The 18,241-nt window shown below is 31.5% G+C and overlaps 1 protein-coding gene across 1 annotated transcript in view; it reads left to right on the forward strand.

Annotated features, from left to right (window-relative positions):
• The window catches only part of LOC143234675 (protein phosphatase 3 catalytic subunit alpha-like), a 55,915-nt gene extending 38,107 nt beyond the window's left edge, over positions 1-17,808 (forward strand). Inside the window, exons 8-13 of the mRNA XM_076472215.1 lie at positions 2,292-2,386; positions 2,595-2,720; positions 4,212-4,289; positions 11,856-11,940; positions 12,668-12,765; positions 13,174-17,808. Coding sequence (XP_076328330.1) covers positions 2,292-2,386; positions 2,595-2,720; positions 4,212-4,289; positions 11,856-11,940; positions 12,668-12,765; positions 13,174-13,370 — 679 coding nt within the window. The 3' untranslated portion in view covers positions 13,371-17,808. The remainder of the gene's footprint in view (positions 1-2,291; positions 2,387-2,594; positions 2,721-4,211; positions 4,290-11,855; positions 11,941-12,667; positions 12,766-13,173) is intronic.
• Positions 17,809-18,241: the final 433 nt, after the last annotated feature.

Consider the following 18,241-nt stretch of genomic DNA (forward strand, 5'->3'; position numbering starts at 1 on the left):
AGTATCTAAACCACAATGGCTTTATATGAATACAAAATGGTCATGTAGTTTTTCAATTAGATTGAGCCTGTGTAGAGAAAGTTAACATATCTTAAACCTTTTTGATAGAAACCAACTTTAACACTAATCTTCATAAAGCTGTCAACTATATGATCATCTCAGGTACAAGTGAGGGTTCATCTCTTGAATTTCTTTCATCATTGGAAATCTTTCCTTGCCAATGTAGGGATTCACAGATACTACCAGAGGGATATATTATCCCAATTCTTTCCCTTCTTCATTTCCTTCTCTTCTCCTCAGGATCCATTGTCATGCCACTGTCTGTCAGAGGCAGTTCAAGACCTCTTTGCACAACATACTGTTTAAACAACACCATATGTTTAGAGGAGATTTGATTCCTGCCTACTTGTATTCCATAAAAAGGTGGAACCTGGTGTCTTGTCATGGATTTGTCCTGTCTCAGTCAGTAGGTTCACTCTCCTTGCTTCACCATGGAGAAAAACTTGGATGACCAAGATGGATGTTTTCTAACCTACACATTCCTGTAACAGAGTGTTCACATCCATATTTTCAGTTTGTGTCAAATGCACATGGTACCTCCCCTTCCCTCACATTCCAATCTGCTTCACCAGCCCCACCCATTAATGTTCAAACCTGTACTGTTCATCCTCCATTTTCATGTTTGGCTCTTATCTGGTCATTGGTGAAGAGTTCTGTTTTTTTTCACATCTAACTCATTCCATTTGCTCTTCTTCTTTGGCAGTGTATCAGTGCAAGTAGAACATTTTTTTTACTCCTGGGCCTTGACATGGGGATTCCAGGCTTTTTTACCTATTGTTTATCTCTGAGTTTTTCATGTGACTTTTTGAGAGAGGTTTGTTGGTCTTCTTCACTTTTGGGTTTTGGGTGGCATTGTCCCGTGCCTTCAATTTTTACCTTCTTTCACAGGGTCTTTTCTTCCATCTTTCTTTTATTGATTCATTCCTTCTAGATTTGTTAACTACCAAGGTATCCATCATTTTCAGACTGGAACATCAACATTGTCCCTACTTTACCTCTGTTCAAACTGCTCTCTACATGTTCCATTTCACGTCTTCTTGAAGACATATTTCCTCCTCCTCATATCTTGTGGATAGTGTAAATCAGATATATTTGCCCTTGATATCATCTGGACCTTATATCATTTCATCTATCTTATCCTTTATCTGGATTGTTTTGTCCTTCCCAAGACCTCTGTGGCTTGAGAAGGTCTTTCCTCCTTTTCCCCTATCTACCCTTGTCTCGATCCAGATAGACTTCTCTGTCCTGCCTTTGTCCTCCATTATTACTTTTCTCGGACGGCTTCCTTCCAGTGCTCTCATTCCAACCTGTTCATCCCTTTGCAATCTTCGTCTTCCTGTGATCTTTTCATGCTTATCCTGATTAGTCAAGTTTGCTCTTCTGTTCACCTGGCTTTTCTCTTCATCTCTTTTGCATCACCTCATCTTCTTCGTACATTTCATATTTGTCAGCCTTTGGAGGAGATTCTCTATTCAGGCATGTTCATCTTCAACTACCTACATCACTTTGCAGTTTTTGTTTCTTTGGGGTATCGCTTATCACCTGTGGCTACTTTCAAGAATTTGGCATGGCTATAACGTGAGTTAAATCTATAATAGTGCTTACTTTCTTTTAGATGTGGTGCAGTTTTCTTCCTCATATTTTATTATCTGTTCCTCTCAGTTAAGGGATATCCTTCAGATGCTTTCAGGGGATGTACCTGTGCTTTCCTCACAATGGTCCCTCCTTCAATTAAATGTGAAATTCAAGCTAATCTTGTGACCAGAGGGAATTACCTATCGGAAGTACATTTGCAACAAGGAAAATCATAACATCTGATATGGTACTGTACCTTCTATCACAAGATTAGCTTGAATTTCACATTGAGATTTAAATGAGAGACATATTGGAACTTTGGATTAAGGAATAAAGGCTTGTAGCATGCATTCATAAAAACATTTGCAAAGAGAGAGGGCAGCACAAAATGAGAAAAGCTATTATTGTGAACATAGGGCAGTACATATTGGAAATACATTTTCATTTAGGACAAATATAACCTTTTTTTTGTTGTTGTTGTGATATTCCAAAACTTTAGCACAATATGTCACATTTCACAGATATTAAATCTATTATAAGTTCAATTTCAGATAATAATTTCTCTCTTAAGTGGTCTTTAATATTTTTATGTTAGTTGTCACTGTTACTGTAATAGGAATGTTACTGTTGAAAGAATACTTGTATTATTATTTTAGGTATCGTATGTATAGAAAAAGTCAAACAACTGGTTTTCCATCTCTTATCACTATTTTCTCTGCACCTAACTACTTAGATGTATACAATAATAAAGGTAAGCTGAATTACTGTAAAAACCTATAATTTCTCTGTGAGAGTGACTTCATTAATGACTAAATGTATTTGATATGATTGTGTTTAGTCACTTTAAATTACAACATTGTAGAACATGTTGAGTGGATGAATACGTGAAGAAAATGTTGAATTTGTGTTACTTGAGTTTTTTAAAGAACATCAGTAAGATGTATACTTATGAATTTCAGCTGCTGTCCTAAAATATGAGAACAATGTGATGAACATTAGGCAGTTTAACTGTTCTGCACATCCCTACTGGCTGCCAAACTTTATGGATGTATTCACTTGGTCATTACCATTTGTTGGAGAGAAAGGTAAGAAGCCCATTAAAGTGTTAACAAAATTAAATATGTTAAGCAATTTAACTGTTCTGCACATCCCTACTGGCTGCCAAACATTATGGATGTATTCACTTGGTCATTACTATTTGTTGGAGAAAAAGGTAAGAAGCCCGTTAAAGTGTCAACAAAATTAAATATGTTTAGCAGTTTAACTGTTCTGCACATCCCTACTGGCTGCCAAACTTTATGGATGTATTCACTTGGTCATTACCATTTGTTGGAGAGAAAGGTAAGAAGCCTGTTAAAGTGTTAACAAAATTAAACATGTTTAGCAGTTTAACTGTTCTGCACATCCCTACTGGCTGCCAAACATTATGGATGTATTCACTTGGTCATTACTATTTGTTGGAGAAAAAAGGTAAGAAGCCCGTTAAAGTGTCAACAAAATTAAATATGTTTAGCAGTTTAACTGTTCTGCACATCCCTACTGGCTGCCAAACTTTATGGATGTATTCACTTGGTCATTACCATTTGTTGGAGAAAAAGGTAAGAAGCCCATTAAAGTATTGACAAAATTAAATATGTTTAGCAGTTTAACTGTTCTGCACATCACTACTGGCTGCCAAACTTTATGGATGTATTCACTTGGTCATTACCATTTGTTGGAGAGAAAGGTAAGAAGCCTGTTAAAGTGTTAACAAAATTAAACATGTTTAGCAGTTTAACTGTTCTGCACATCCCTACTGGCTGCCAAACTTTATGGATATATTCACTTGGTCATTATTATTTGTTGGAGAAAAAGGTAAGAAGCCCATTAAAGTATTGACAAAATTAAATATGTTTAGCAGTTTAACTGTTCTGCACATCACTACTGGCTGCCAAACTTTATGGATGTATTCACTTGGTCATTACCATTTGTTGGAGAGAAAGGTAAGAAGCCTGTTAAAGTGTTAACAAAATTAAACATGTTTAGCAGTTTAACTGTTCTGCACATCACTACTGGCTGCCAGACTTTATGGATGTATTCACTTGGTCATTACCATTTGTTGGAGAAAAAGGTAAGAAGCCCAATAAAGTATTGACAAAATTAAATTTGTTTAGCAGTTTAACTGTTCTGCACATCCCTACTGGCTGCCAAACATTATGGATATATTCACTTGGTCATCACCATTTGTTGGAGAAAAAGGTTTGAAGCCCATTAAAGTGTTAACAAAATTAAATATGTTTAGCAGTTTAAATAAAATAATTACAAACAGTTTGTGAAAAGTATGAAAGAAAATTATGCAATTTAAAGCAAAGTTGTTTTGGTTAGAATAGGAAAAATCAGTTGTTTATAAATTTTTAAAATATAATTTACCAAATCCAGAAGTTTTTCATCGAAGTAACTAAAAATAAATTAGTGTAAGTGTATGCTTTTTATTAGCCAAAATAATACAGTTTAATAGTTAACTTATGTTAAAACTCATTCAAGTAGTTTATGTCTTTGTGTACATCTAAAGGATCTCTGTTTTTTTATTGTTATAGTAACTGAAATGCTCGTCAATCTTTTGAAGATCTGTTCTGATGATGAATTGATGTCTGAAGGCGATGATACATTTGAAGGTCTGTGTAATTATAGTAATTATAAAGTTCCTTGTTTTGTTATTGTGCCATTTATACATTTGGTATGAAATATTGTGAAAAGCACACAGAGATAAAATATAAAGGTGCTTTGGTGTATGAACACAAAGTGCCAAATAGAACTGTTGTATTAATATCTTTTAATTAAAGCAAGCTTTGATCAAAACTAAAAATCAACCCAGTAATGAATTAAATGTAATGTTCTAACCTTTCTTATAAAAATGATGCTTATTATCACTGTTAGTGATGTTTTTGTTCATAAACTCAGTTTAGGATGTTACATTTAGTCTTGAAGACCATACACTAAGTTAATAATGCTAAGTAATCCCTGTGATAAAGTGAAAATAATAAAAAGACATATATTAAACATTTTATAAACCAATGCCATCAGTGAAAGTAACATCAAAGAAATAATACAACTTCAAAATATATATATCAGTTTTTCATTACGTGAACTATCTTTGATTTATGTTAGCCGTATATACGTGAACTTAAGAAAGTTTGAAGAGAAGATATGTTAAATAAATACAATAAATACTATGCTGTGTTCAAAATATATGCAAACATAAGTACTTGGTAGTAAAATTACAAAGATTTCATTGGTGCGATACTGTTGTGTCAACTTAGAATTTTTCACAAGTGTAAACTGGTATCAGACAAAGTTTAACTCTTTGCTAACAACCAAGGGGCAGAACCATCAAACAGCAAGTCTTGATGAAGAAGCTTGCCAGAACCAGTTGACATATTAGCTCTAGAATCTTGAAGCAAATTTACATTGGACCTGTCAGGCCAGTTATGGAGTATTCTTCAACGATTTGGTCAACATCATGTAATATTAACAAGATAAAACCTGATAGAGTTTAGAACTTCAGACATTGTGTGCTTTTGGAAGGAATGAAGGAAATATCCATTGATGACATAGAAAAGACTGCAGGTATTGAGCCTCTGGGGATTGCAGAAGAAAACTTGAGATCATGATTCAGGATGAAAAGATATTATGTATGTCATATAAGAGACTTAATTTGAAGGTAGAAGAAGAAAGAGCAATAGATAGGTTATGGTGTCAGAGACTCGGCCGTTTTGTTCACATCTTTTGCATATTCTGGCACCAGAGAAATGGTCAAAGGAAGAGCATTGCATTGCAGTTTGTTTAACCAGGTCTTAAAGTAAATAGAAATAATTCCTTTCTCACTGAAATTTATCAACCATATCTTAATGTAAGCTGTACTCATGAGTATAAAGATGGGTCTGCCATTGATTTCATGTGAAACAGAGAAATTGGAGACAATATTAGGTATGCAGACAGTGATATCACTTACAGGTCAATTCCTGCACCAGCTGTAAAGCTAAAGTGCAGCTACTACTGCCACAGTTTTCAACCTCAGAGCATCCAAGAAGAATTTAAAAGAATTGTTATTCTGACAGACTTTGTCCACTTAACAAACCTTGAGATCCAAGAACACTGATGCAGCCATAAGAGACCTTCAAGATAACCTCCAGAACTATCTTATATTGGATTCTGTTTCATTGAGGAATGAGACAGCAGACTAACTGGCCAAAGATTTGAATCTGAAATATTGGCTAATTGTCATCCATCAGAGAAGCTAAAACCCACATTAAAACAATGATGCAATATGGTTGATGCTATAGCCAAAAACTACAACCCACACTAATATTCACTCAAATTTTTGGATAGAGGGAAGACTACAACCATATGTTACTGAAAAACTGCCCAGTGTGATCTCTGTGTCCACTTGAAATTTAACTTTGGAGATGAAGCATTGTGCTTCCTCACAGGTAGACCAGGCTCATCACATAGACTTCAAACCTGGCCAGTAGTCCAGACTCCATCATACACACATTTCACAACAGCTCAGAGACTTTGGATCTGGCCAGCAGACCAGAGGCTATAACCCATACTTCAGGACTTCTCCTTTACACTGCCCAGACATTTTTGACCAGGCCAGAGGAGCAGACCAACATACAAGGTTGTTGGTATCAGCAGTGGATGTTAACCAGACCATCCAATTTATGACTTTTATCAGGTTGAAGACCTGATGGCTAGTTTAATATTGTGTTATTTATAAAAGTATATAACATCTTTAATTTTCAAAGAAGTCTGTTTACTCTCCTGTCTCAAAATAATTCTAAGAGTGACGTATTTTGCAGATAAAGTGGTGAAAATGAATATCGTAACTGTTTAAAGTAATGTTGATCTTATGTTCTTCAGCTGTTATATTTTAATTTTTTGTACGTGTAGATAAAAATGTATTAGCATCAATACATTTCTGCTTTTAGCTTTAAAAGATGTTTTCACTTTGATTTTAGTTCAATAGGTTTGAAAATAATGAAATTTTGAGGTAGTGTCATTTCTTGTTTGTAAAAAGAAAATAAAGCAATTATTTAATTATTTATTACATTTTTATCTGTTTTGTTAAAGTAATTGCTGTCATATTTGCTTTATCTTGAAAAACTCACACTCTTTATTTGAAAAGAGTATTAAAGTAGACACAACACTCCTTGGCATGAGGTTAAAGATAAAGAGTGTTAAGGTAAACACAACACTCCTTGGTATGAGGTGAAAGATAAAGACTGTTAAGGTAGACACAACACTCCTTGGCATGAGGTGAAAGATAAAGAGTGTTAAGGTAGACACAACACTCCTTGGCATGAGGTGAAAGATAAAGAGTGTTAAGGTAGACACAACACTCCTTGGTATGAGGTGAAAGATAAAGACTGTTAAGGTAGACACAACACTCTTGGCATGAGGTGAAAGATAAAGAGTGTTAAGGTAGACACAACACTCCTTGGCATGAGGTGAAAGATAAAGACTGTTAAGGTAGACACAACACTCCTTGGCATGAGGTGAAAGATAAAGACTGTTAAGGTAGACACAACACTCCTTGGCATGAGGTGAAAGATAAAGACTGTTAAGGTAGACACAACACTTCTTGGTATGAGGTGAAAGATAAAGACTGCTAAGGTAGACACAACACTCCTTGGTATGAGGTGAAAGATAAAGACTGTTAAGGTAGACACAACACTCCTTGGTATGAGGTGAAAGATAAAGACTGTTAAGGTAGACACAACACTCCTTGGTATGAGGTGAAAGATAAAGACTGTTAAGGTAAACACAACACTCCTTGGTATGAGGTGAAAGATAAAGAGTATTAAGGTAGACACTCCTTGGCATGAGGTGAAAGATAAAGACTGTTAAGGTAGACACAACACTCCTTGGCATGAGGTGAAAGATAAAGACTGTTAAGGTAGACACAACACTCCTTGGCATGAGGTTAAAGATAAAGAGTGTTAAGGTAGACACAACACTCCTTGGTATGAGGTTAAAGATAAAGAGTGTTAAGGTAGACACAACACTTCTTGGTATGAGGTTAAAGATAAAGAGTATTAAGGTAGACACTCCTTGGCATGAGGTGAAAGATAAAGACTGTTAAGGTAGACACAACACTCCTTGGTTTGAGGTTAAAGATTAGCAAGGATTTTATCTTTTATAAATGGACATTTCTTTTGTGATAAGATTTATTAAATGCTAACTATTTACAGTAGTTTGAATGGTATATATGATATTAAAAACTTTTGACAGGGTTGGTTAGCATATTGTGTAATTAGCCTCTACTTGTTACTATTAAAAACATGTATGTTTGTTGGAAATGAGATACATATAGCACAGACAACAATGCTGTGTATAACTTTAAAGTTGAGGGCCTTTTAGTATTCCTATAACACCTATATCTTAAAAATGGTCTTTTTTGTGTGTGAAAATTCCCTATGAAATCTCAATTTTTTCAACCACTTTGAATCCACAATGAAGAACTCTTTTTGTTCAGAGTTTTATTTTTGAAGGTAAATAAAAACGTATAAAAATTCCTGATAAATAAGTAACTGTTCTGTGAAAAATATAAGAAAAATGTTTTGATCCTAATAATGTGATTTTGAGTGGCTCAGGTTGGAAAATTAATTTCTTCTGGCCAACCATCTAATGTAAACTTACATTACAACTTTTGTAATGAAGACATACTTCCCTTTATGGGACAGTTACTTATTTAGTGAAAAGAATAAGAAAAGGAATGCTGATGAATCTTGTATGGTCTGTAGAGCATTAAACCTGGCTTTTAGGTCAGTGTTTGTAAGCATAATTGCACAATGTGTAACTGTTCACATGGTAGTTTTTATTGTGTTATTATTCATAAATATAGTCTTTAGTGATATCTAATTTGGGCTGAAAAACATTGGATAATTTTTCTGTTTTAAGTGTTTTGTGTTTCAGATATGGTGATTTTTTTTTTTTTTTTAATTAGGCATTTGTAACAATGTAACTTCAGAAATGACTATACTGTATCCAGGCTAGAAAAGGTTGATTTGTCCTTTGGTCAAGAACTTTTTGTGCAAATTTGAAGATAATAATTTAACTATTCTAACTATAATAACTATTCTATGCAGTGTTTAAAACATAATTTCTATTGTATCCACATCACTGGAACTTGGTTTTTATCACTGTTACATTGAAAGTAACAACTATATAAATTATGCCTTGTTTTCTTCCCAGGTCAGTACTAAAGTTTTGGTTTCAGCTTCAAGGTGGAAAGAAAGTATTTTTGAGAAATCTTTGTTTTGTGGTGAAACCCATGTTTATCAAACTCTAGTACATGTTTCTAGTTTTATAGTTTATTATTTTACTTCTAGCATGAATTAAGTATGGCTTTTGTCATTCACTGAGAAGTATTTCAAATGTAGTAAATGAAATGTCTATAAAAGTGTCTTAAAAAGCAATTATTTTGATTTACAGAATTTTCCTATTCAAAGTGTGTTACTTAATCTCATGTTTGTTTTTCCTTGAGTTACACACAAAGATAATATTGGTTGTTATGTGCAATGTATGCAACACAGTAAAGTTTATTTGTAATAGATCTGTTAGTTTTGCTTGTGCATTTAAAACAAAAAGTATTCAGTTCTTTTGATAAAGTTATGATTCTTACTTTTTACTATGTCTGTGTTTCTGAAATGAATGAAATTTGTATTCATTCTAAAATTACAACTCATGTTTAAAACTTGCTGATGAGTCAGCAGGTGAACTGTTGTATTAAACAACAATTTAACATAGAAAACGTTCAGTTGGTTATGGTGCTACTATAAAATAGATCTTTTTTTTTAAATAGCTTTCAGCTCAAAGTACATTGGTAGTTGAGGTCAATATAGTGACTAATAAATATATTCAAACATTGGTAGTTGAGGTCAATATAGTGACTAATAAATATATTCAAACATTGGTAGTTGAGGTCAATATGGTGACTAATAAATATATTCAAACATTGGTAGTTGAGGTCAATATAGTGACTAATAAATATATTCAAACATTGGTAGTTGAGGTCACTATAGTGACTAATAAATATATTCAAACATTGTTAGTTGAGGTCAATATAGTGACTAATAAATATATTCAAACTTTGGTAGTTGAGGTCAATATAGTGACTAATAAATATATTCAAACTTTGGTAGTTGAGGTCAATATGGTGACTAATAAATATATTCAAACTTTCTTTCCAAACATTTCCTTTTTGGTCTTCATCTTTTGACACGTAAGTTACATTTTTATTATTGTTTAGTGTTAGTTGTATTTACCACATAAATACGTAGAATAGTGTGAAAACTGTTTGAGATGTTGTTTCAGTTGTGATGATTTTAAAAATTTTTAAAAAATTTTGTAATTTGAGATTCACTTTAAGATTGGTGTAACTTATTCAATAATATGTATGTTTTTGGTGATGCAGATAGTGTAAACATTTTATATTGCTCATTTACAAATATGAAATGACTTTTTCTTTACTAATATAAAAAATAAATGTTCTTCATATGAAATTCTATAATAATAACATTACAAGTGTTTGGGAACAATGTTGAGGTGGACAAGTATCATTGTCTTATAGAAGTTTGGTCTTCGCTTGAAGGATCGTCATGTCTATTTGTAACTTGTTTTTATTGTATAAGAGGTATTGCTTTTTTGTATCTTGTGTCAAGCTTGCCAAAGTACCTGCTAAGAAAGCACACTTGTACAAAGTATATACTATATGGCATATCATAGGTCAGTCATAATAGCTTTCAAAAAATAACAGCAATGAATCAAGTTATTCAGTTTTAAGGCATTCTATGAAAACAATAATTTTACAAAAACCCAAGCTTTTAACTACCTAACACATACCAGTAATTGTGGTTAATAGTGTGAATAATTAAATGTTTAACCATGCAGATATTTTAATAGAGGTGATGAAATATCACAGAGACAAATTTTAAAATGTGTATTTGTTTGAAATAACCTTGTGTTTATTATCTTAATTAATGTATAGCAATGTTGACTGGTCGGTGTGGCATTGTGGTTAAGGTAAACTGACAAAGCTAGTAGTTTTCTGGAATTGGAGGATAAATTTTTATAATTGCTTATTTCACAAAAAGTTTGTTGTGTAAATATACATGAACTGAAACTTGAGTGTTATTTCTTGTCAAAATATCTTAGAAAGTAGTTATAAATTAGATGAAAAAAGTTAATAAGTGAAAAACTCCAAGAGTGAATATTAACCCATGGCCTTTGGCTGACAGGACTGATGCATTATTAACTAAGGTAGCAAAGAGTACAAGCCAGCCACAACACATTCCTCCATTAAGGACTTTTATCCATAGGTGTGAATCTCATACTGCATTGTGTTGTTTTGGTCGGGAAGTTGATGAATTGTTTTTCCCACCACTTAACTCAACTCACATATATTTACTTTTTATTATTATTATTTAATTCATATCATAATTTAATGAAAGTAAACTTTCTGAGAAATTTTATTTTATGTAAAAAAACTAATAACTGTAAAGAAACTCTGGTACTCAGCCAGGAACCCAGAACCTTTGGCTAACAGGTCTAATGCACTCGACCCTTTAATTGTCTAGCAACAACAGAATATAGTACGTATGAGGTTCATACTCATGCTTAAAAAGCCTTAATGGTTAAACAAAGCAGGAATGGTTTGTATTGTTGGAAAGCTATTTTAGAGCATTGGCTCTGCCGGTTGCAGATCCTGGGATTTCTTTTCACTTCTCGACTTTTTTACCTACAAAAATGTTTGTTAAGAAATTTCACTTTCATTTATTCATTATATGAATTAAAGTTACTGTTTTTAGTATTCAACTACTTTTTGGCTTAGTACTAAAGTATGACATTTTAAATTTATGTAAACTTCATGTTGCTTAACACAAATATATTGGAAAGCAAGTTTCTTTGGCATTATGATCATTTTGAATAGTAGAGAAATCTTAATTTATTTATAGTGTTTGTGTATTTTGGAGATGAAACTTTTTTAGATCTTGATCCCTTTGGTTGGATTACAAAATACTTTATGGAAGCAGTTGCTCATTTTCTTCTAACAATCTAGCTGAATGACAAACTTATTTTGATTCATATGAAGGTTTAATAATTGCTTTGTGCTGTTAGTATGCAGGAAAACTATAGCTTATGTTGAACTATTTTAAAATATTTTCAATTTTATGTAGGTGGCGCAGCAGGGGCAAGAAAAGAAGTCATTCGTAATAAAATCAGAGCAATCGGAAAAATGGCTCGTGTGTTTTCTGTATTGAGGTAACTTGTGGAATATACTGTATTGATGTAACTTGTGGAATATACTGTATTGATGTAACTTGTGGAATATACTGTATTGAGGTAACTTGTGGAATTAGAATTTATAGAAGTTTATTCAGTAAAATAATTGTAACTAATGTGTTATCAATATTTTCTTGTTTTGTAACTAATGTGTTATCAATATTTTCTTGTTTTTTGGTGTTTTTTTGATATAACAGTTAAATTTGTTGGGTAAATCTGACTGAAACAAGCCATTACATCAGTTTTGATGAACTAGTGTAAGCTCAGAAAGTGAATTCTTTTTCCTTGAAACTCTTGAAAATACATACTTTTGAAGGTATTTGTCATAAAGGTAAATATATATTAAACTCTTCAGTGTATACATTTCACTTTAGATTAGTGTTCTATAACCTTGCTGACACTATCCTCTAGTGGCAGTAAACTTTGAGAAAACAGGTAAGTTTTGGGGTGTTTGGTGGTTAAAATTAAATCATAAGAAATAGTGTTGTTGTTTCATCAGTAATCATCATATGTGGATATTAGTGGCAAGCAATGATCACAGCCACACTTCTAATCCATTCTTTAAGTATCTCTTTTGGTGCCACTTTCAGTACTTGTATAAACATTTATTAAAAGGGAACGTGAGTGCTCATTGCTTGTTTTAGGTATGCTTAGAAAAAAGGTTGTGAAACACTGCTTTAGATTAATTGTTTGTTAAATTTTGCAGAGAAGAGAATGAAAGTGTTCTCCAGCTAAAGGGCTTAACACCTAGTGGAAATCTACCGCTGGGCGTCCTTTCTGCTGGGAAAACAGGTGTAAGGAATGGTAAGAAAATACATGTTTATTTTTCCTTAATGCAATAAGTCAAATAATAAGAAGATACATAAAACAGTCTCACAACATGAAGGTATACATTATGTTGTAATTGTTCAACAAGCAATTTCTATTGATGTATGGGTGCTTAAAGCATTGCATTATGATAGGGAAACAATTTACTCTAAATTTATGTACATTATAAACCATGGTGTTTGTCTTTCCATATGCTTACTTAATGGTAAGGTTGTGACATGAGATTGTGTAACAAATACTGTTTTAGTATTTGTGTGCAAGTCACTGCAGGTGTGTAGTTTTTATCACAAAGAAGGCATGGTTTAATAGAAATCATAATTGGTTAATTTAGTAAAGAGTTTTATAAAATTAGAGGTAGATATCTAACTTAATGATTTTCTTCAGTCCTTGCTTCAGGAAGGATCTCACCACAACATGAAATTTCTTCTTTTGAGGAAGCTAAAGGCTTAGATAAGATAAATGAAAGGATGCCACCAAGGAAGGATGCCCCTTCACTGATGTCACCACCAGAACAAGGAACGTCAGGGTCAGTTGAAGAGATGAATCGGCCTCATGATAATGCAATTCCCAATAATTCTTGAGATTGTGAAAGAAATGCAGGATCTGATACAAAATATCCAGATCTAGGAAAGCTGACAGAGAGTAGATAAGTTCTTCTCTCTGTCAGCTGTGCAGCACACCCTATATTCCAGCCATAGAAGGATGGGTTTCAGTTTGCATTCTGTTGAATCTATATGTAAAGCAGGCACTGTGTGTCTGCTACTGCTTTCTTATATTTACATATAATTTGTTATTCTTATAATTTTTAAGGTTATGGTTACTGAGACTGCTAAAATATGAGAGTTAAGGTATGGGAGCTTCAGGTACCCATCAATATCTGGGTTTCAAGCATTTAAGACAATCATTGTATTGAAAAATGAAGGACCTGTCATTGTGTGTTAACTCTGTATACTAACATTTATTCTTGCTGTGATTTTCCCATTAATGTTATTAAATGTTGTATCATGTATTGAGAATTGTTTGTGTTCCTTCAGTGGTATGACAGTTTCACAGTAATACAGTGAATTGATGTTAACTACTGTTTTTCATGTTTTTGCTATAACTAAACTCCAAGATTTATGGTAGTCATAGGAAAGTGGGGAATTGTTTGAAAAGTTTTGAATCATGAAACCTGATTTTTTTTTTCAGTTTATGCCATAAAAAAGGTGTACTTATTACTATGGAGAAATATTCTATACATATGACATTTTAAGATAAGAGATCATTTGGTGGTTATTATTTGTAAATTTTTATGATTAACTATCAAAACCATAATTATTAATTCCAAGTTAATGTACTTGTGTTTTATATTAATGGTTGAAAATTATTCCTTGTAAAGACTAAGAAGTTTTAGTATATGTGTTGTTTGAGTTGTAGTTTTGTACTAACTAAGAAACATTAAGATATTGTTGATAACATGTAGTAGTAGTTTCTGACACTTTTTAATTAAAAATCATTGTATTTTTTACTTTAATTACACAGTATTAGTTAGAACTTAATGATGAGGACATTAGTTTTCTTGAGACTGTAGTAATTGCCAATATAAAACTAACAACAGTCAAATGAAGACTGTGAAGGAAACATAAATTATAAGTTTAGAGAAATAAATTATTAAAAATATTTTACTAAGAAGTGTTAGCTTTTGGAAACAGTACAAATGCTTTGGTTTAAATATCAAATGGATATATAATTTGATTAGACATATATATTTTGTTTTCTAAATATGTGATTAAGTTCTTTGGATTTCTAATACTAGTGTTTTATACATTATTTGTTGAGTTTAATAGATTTCAATGACTACATTTTTTTTGTGTGTGTGTAGATATGTGTGTACTTTTTTCTTTTCTAATTAATAATTGTTACAACAGAGATCATTGTTTTTATATGAATATACCTATTAAATGGATGATAATAGTCCATAAGTTTAATTTTTAAAATGGATTTAACTTCATTTAAGCTTGGACTGACCACAGATTTATTGAAATATTAATTGTTGCAAGATTCTTTAATGGTGTTTGATGTGCAGAAAAATTGCATGTTTCTAAGTTATTCTGGAACCATAGCATTGGTCTACATGATATAGCATTGTGGGATATATTTACAGTCTGTTTAAAAGAAACTTTGTAAAATTGATGGTTAATTGCCTTAATTTGAAGCTGGGACATGATCTTGGACAATTATTGTTTTCTCAAGAATTGCCAAAGCTATTTACATTTTATTATTCCTTTGTGAAACTGGGGATCCTGTATAAAACATTGCTACAAAATTGGTGTTCAGAAACAGTTTTAATGGTCTGGGATTTCTGAGAAACAAATCCAACTTTTATGTAATTACTACTTGTGGTGTTATGGAATATTTCTGTTATTATGGTGTGTATTTCTAGCTTTAAAGATGAATGAGTGTCCTTGCATTTAATTTGTGTTCAACATTTGCTAGTTTCAAATGAGTAGAAAATTTACATAATTTAATGAAAATCTTTTTTATTGATATTTATCAACAAGATTTTAACTTCAATAGTAGTTAATAAGCAATTATTGTTATGTGATAAATGTATATTAGTTCTTCAAAATATTTTTAAAGTAAAATTTTGTAAGCTTTTCAAGAGAATTTCAATGAGCTTTGACAGTTTCTCTGTAGGAAGACTTTGACAGTTTGTCTGGAATGATATGAAACACAAGGACTTAATGCATGTCATAACTTTAAGTACACTCTGGTTTGGACAGTCTCTTCTGTTTTGAGATTTAATTTTGTGTTTTCTATCAATATTAAATACAGCTGAAAGAGTACAGTTGATTTCTTCCAAGGTTTTTTTTTTAAAGGTTATCTTTTAAGTTTTTTGCAGTGAAATTCTTTATCTCCTTGGGAAAGTAAGACTGTTGCTTTCTATATTTGTGGATTTGATTATTGTAAAAAGAATTTTTATTTCAACATATAATTACAAAGGTTAATCCTACATAACAATCTGCCTAACAAATCTAAAAGTAAAATTATATTTTTTATTTTTATAAAGAAATTATATAATTTTTAGTATTCAGTTAATAATTATGAGTTCAGGTAACAGTTTCAACAAAATTGTAAGTGCATTTTTACGTATCCGTATTACTTTTACTCAAGCTTGAGCTGTATCAATACATGTACAATAAGAGTTATGAAACAAAATGAAAAAATTAATTATACCAAAGTGTATCAGCTACTCTAGTTTTAAACTGTAACTTTTAATGTTCAGAATTTGACAATAGTCATAAAATAAATAGTGCAATGTAAACTGATGTTATAAATTATAACATTATGAAAGGTTCTATATATATAATCAGTGTATAAAGTTGTAGTATGTGGGTTGTTTTCTAATTTTACAGTGATAATTGTAAAAACCTGGAAAATAGCCAGAATCTAGAAAACTAATGACTTGTCTTCAAGTTGGGTAATACTTTTTTTATAGCATACTTTAAAATTCTGGTAAAACACTGACAGTTAAAAAGAGCTAATATGGCACTATGAAGAAATGTAGAAAGACTTATGATAAGATGTCTCTTCAAGAAGTTTACTGGCTGTTAATGATAAAGCAATTATAGTTAACTATGCTAGCCTTGTAAGGTTTTGTGACATTATCTAATGAGCACAAGTTCTGTATTTGAAAAATTGGCTTTATAGAAATGAGGTGTTGTCATTAAAAAATGTTCTATTTTGAATTGGAATTATAATGGAAAGTTTGAACGTTATATAAATAAGCATTTATGTGTACATAATTATGGAACTAAACATCTTAATTAAATCTTGAACTGTATGTTTGAACATGTGGTATAAAAAACAAAAAGTATTTGTATAATAGAAACAGTTTTCGAGAAAGTGACTGAATTTAATTCTAGATGAAATATTTGTATATATGTATTGAGCATCCTAGAAAGTCTGTAATGTTTTACTAGGTAATGTACATGTTTAATATTTACAATACCTTGTTTAGGTGTACATTGAAGAGAATTAATTGACCATCAAAAAATGGACAATAAACCCAGTTATGAGGATAATCTTTTTTTTTGGTATGATAATAAAGTTCTTCATGTGTTGATTTGAGACAAAATTGTCCAGTTTGTATAGTTAAAACTCAACTGCATGCAAGTTTTTCTTGTCTTTGTAAGTATCTATATATACTTATTTCCAAGCTTTTCCATACTTACAGTATTATAAAACTTGTTCCAGTTCACCTCCTTTGAGGGATTCTTGGTTTATGCTTTATATATAACTGTTATATTGATGTAATGTTGTAAATGGGCCTAGTGATGGTGTACAACTTGTCCACTGTAGCAGCATTCTTTAGAACAAAAAAAGCTGAAACATTTATTTTAGTGTGTTGATAGAATTTTGTAGCCTAGAGGTATGGTGAGACTTCCAGTCTTCTCAGTAGAGAAACTAACGTAATTGAAACTATGCTTCCAGTAGCAGTTTATAATATTTCAACTTTTCTTCTGTGCTGAAGCTTTTCAAATTATAAATACATATGTGTATATAAAAACTAAACTTGTGTGTGCCATGTCTTTTTGCCTTTTTTTTAAATACCAAACATGAATCATGTATATTTACATATATATATGTATGTAAATTATTCACACCTCTATTCATATATTATAGATGTGCATTTATTTTATTGTAAGTGGTTTAGCATGTTTGTCCTTTTTGTGTAGTATATTCATGTTTTACTTTTTTTTTTCTTATGAGGAATGTAATATTGAAATCTGCCCTCATTAATTATGGAAGAAATTTTCATCTTGCCTTCTTCTGGGCTGTGAAAGTTATCTAATTTCTATTTAACATGTTTAACATTAAATAATAATATAACTTCTGATAGATTTTCAACATTTTCCATGGGTGTGCAGATGTTTTGAAGACATTTTTTCATATCATGTAAATGTTTCCAACCTCTGTATGTTGTGACCTGTTGTAATTGTTTTATGTTTAATAAAGTTTGAACTCTTAACAAATCAATATGGCTAAAGCTGTGTTTATTTCTTGGGTATTGAAGGGTTTCTTTTTTAAGAAAATGTTTAGTTTGGTATTAATTATGGTCTGCTTTCTTATACACTATGGTGTTTTTAAAAGAACAACAATTTGTAAGCTTTCCTCTGGTCACTTTGACTTATGGATATTGCAAACTAATAGTTTTACAAAGAATGCCAAAAGATTTTTGGATAAATATTATAATCACAAGGAAGATGAACTTTGTCAAGATGTATAAGAAACAACAAAAAACAATTATATATCACAAAAAATTTCAAGAACTTTTACATTTTCCTTAAATATTGTCAGTATCTTACTGCTTACAGGTTTTTAAATAAATATGCCTTGAGAAAAAAATGCTAATACTAATTTATTTACTTAACAATCACCTCATTTAGGTTTACATATTTTTTAAATTCGA

This window comes from Tachypleus tridentatus, chromosome 12, assembly GCF_004210375.1.
Source record: "Tachypleus tridentatus isolate NWPU-2018 chromosome 12, ASM421037v1, whole genome shotgun sequence".
Lineage (NCBI taxonomy): Eukaryota > Metazoa > Arthropoda > Merostomata > Xiphosura > Limulidae > Tachypleus > Tachypleus tridentatus.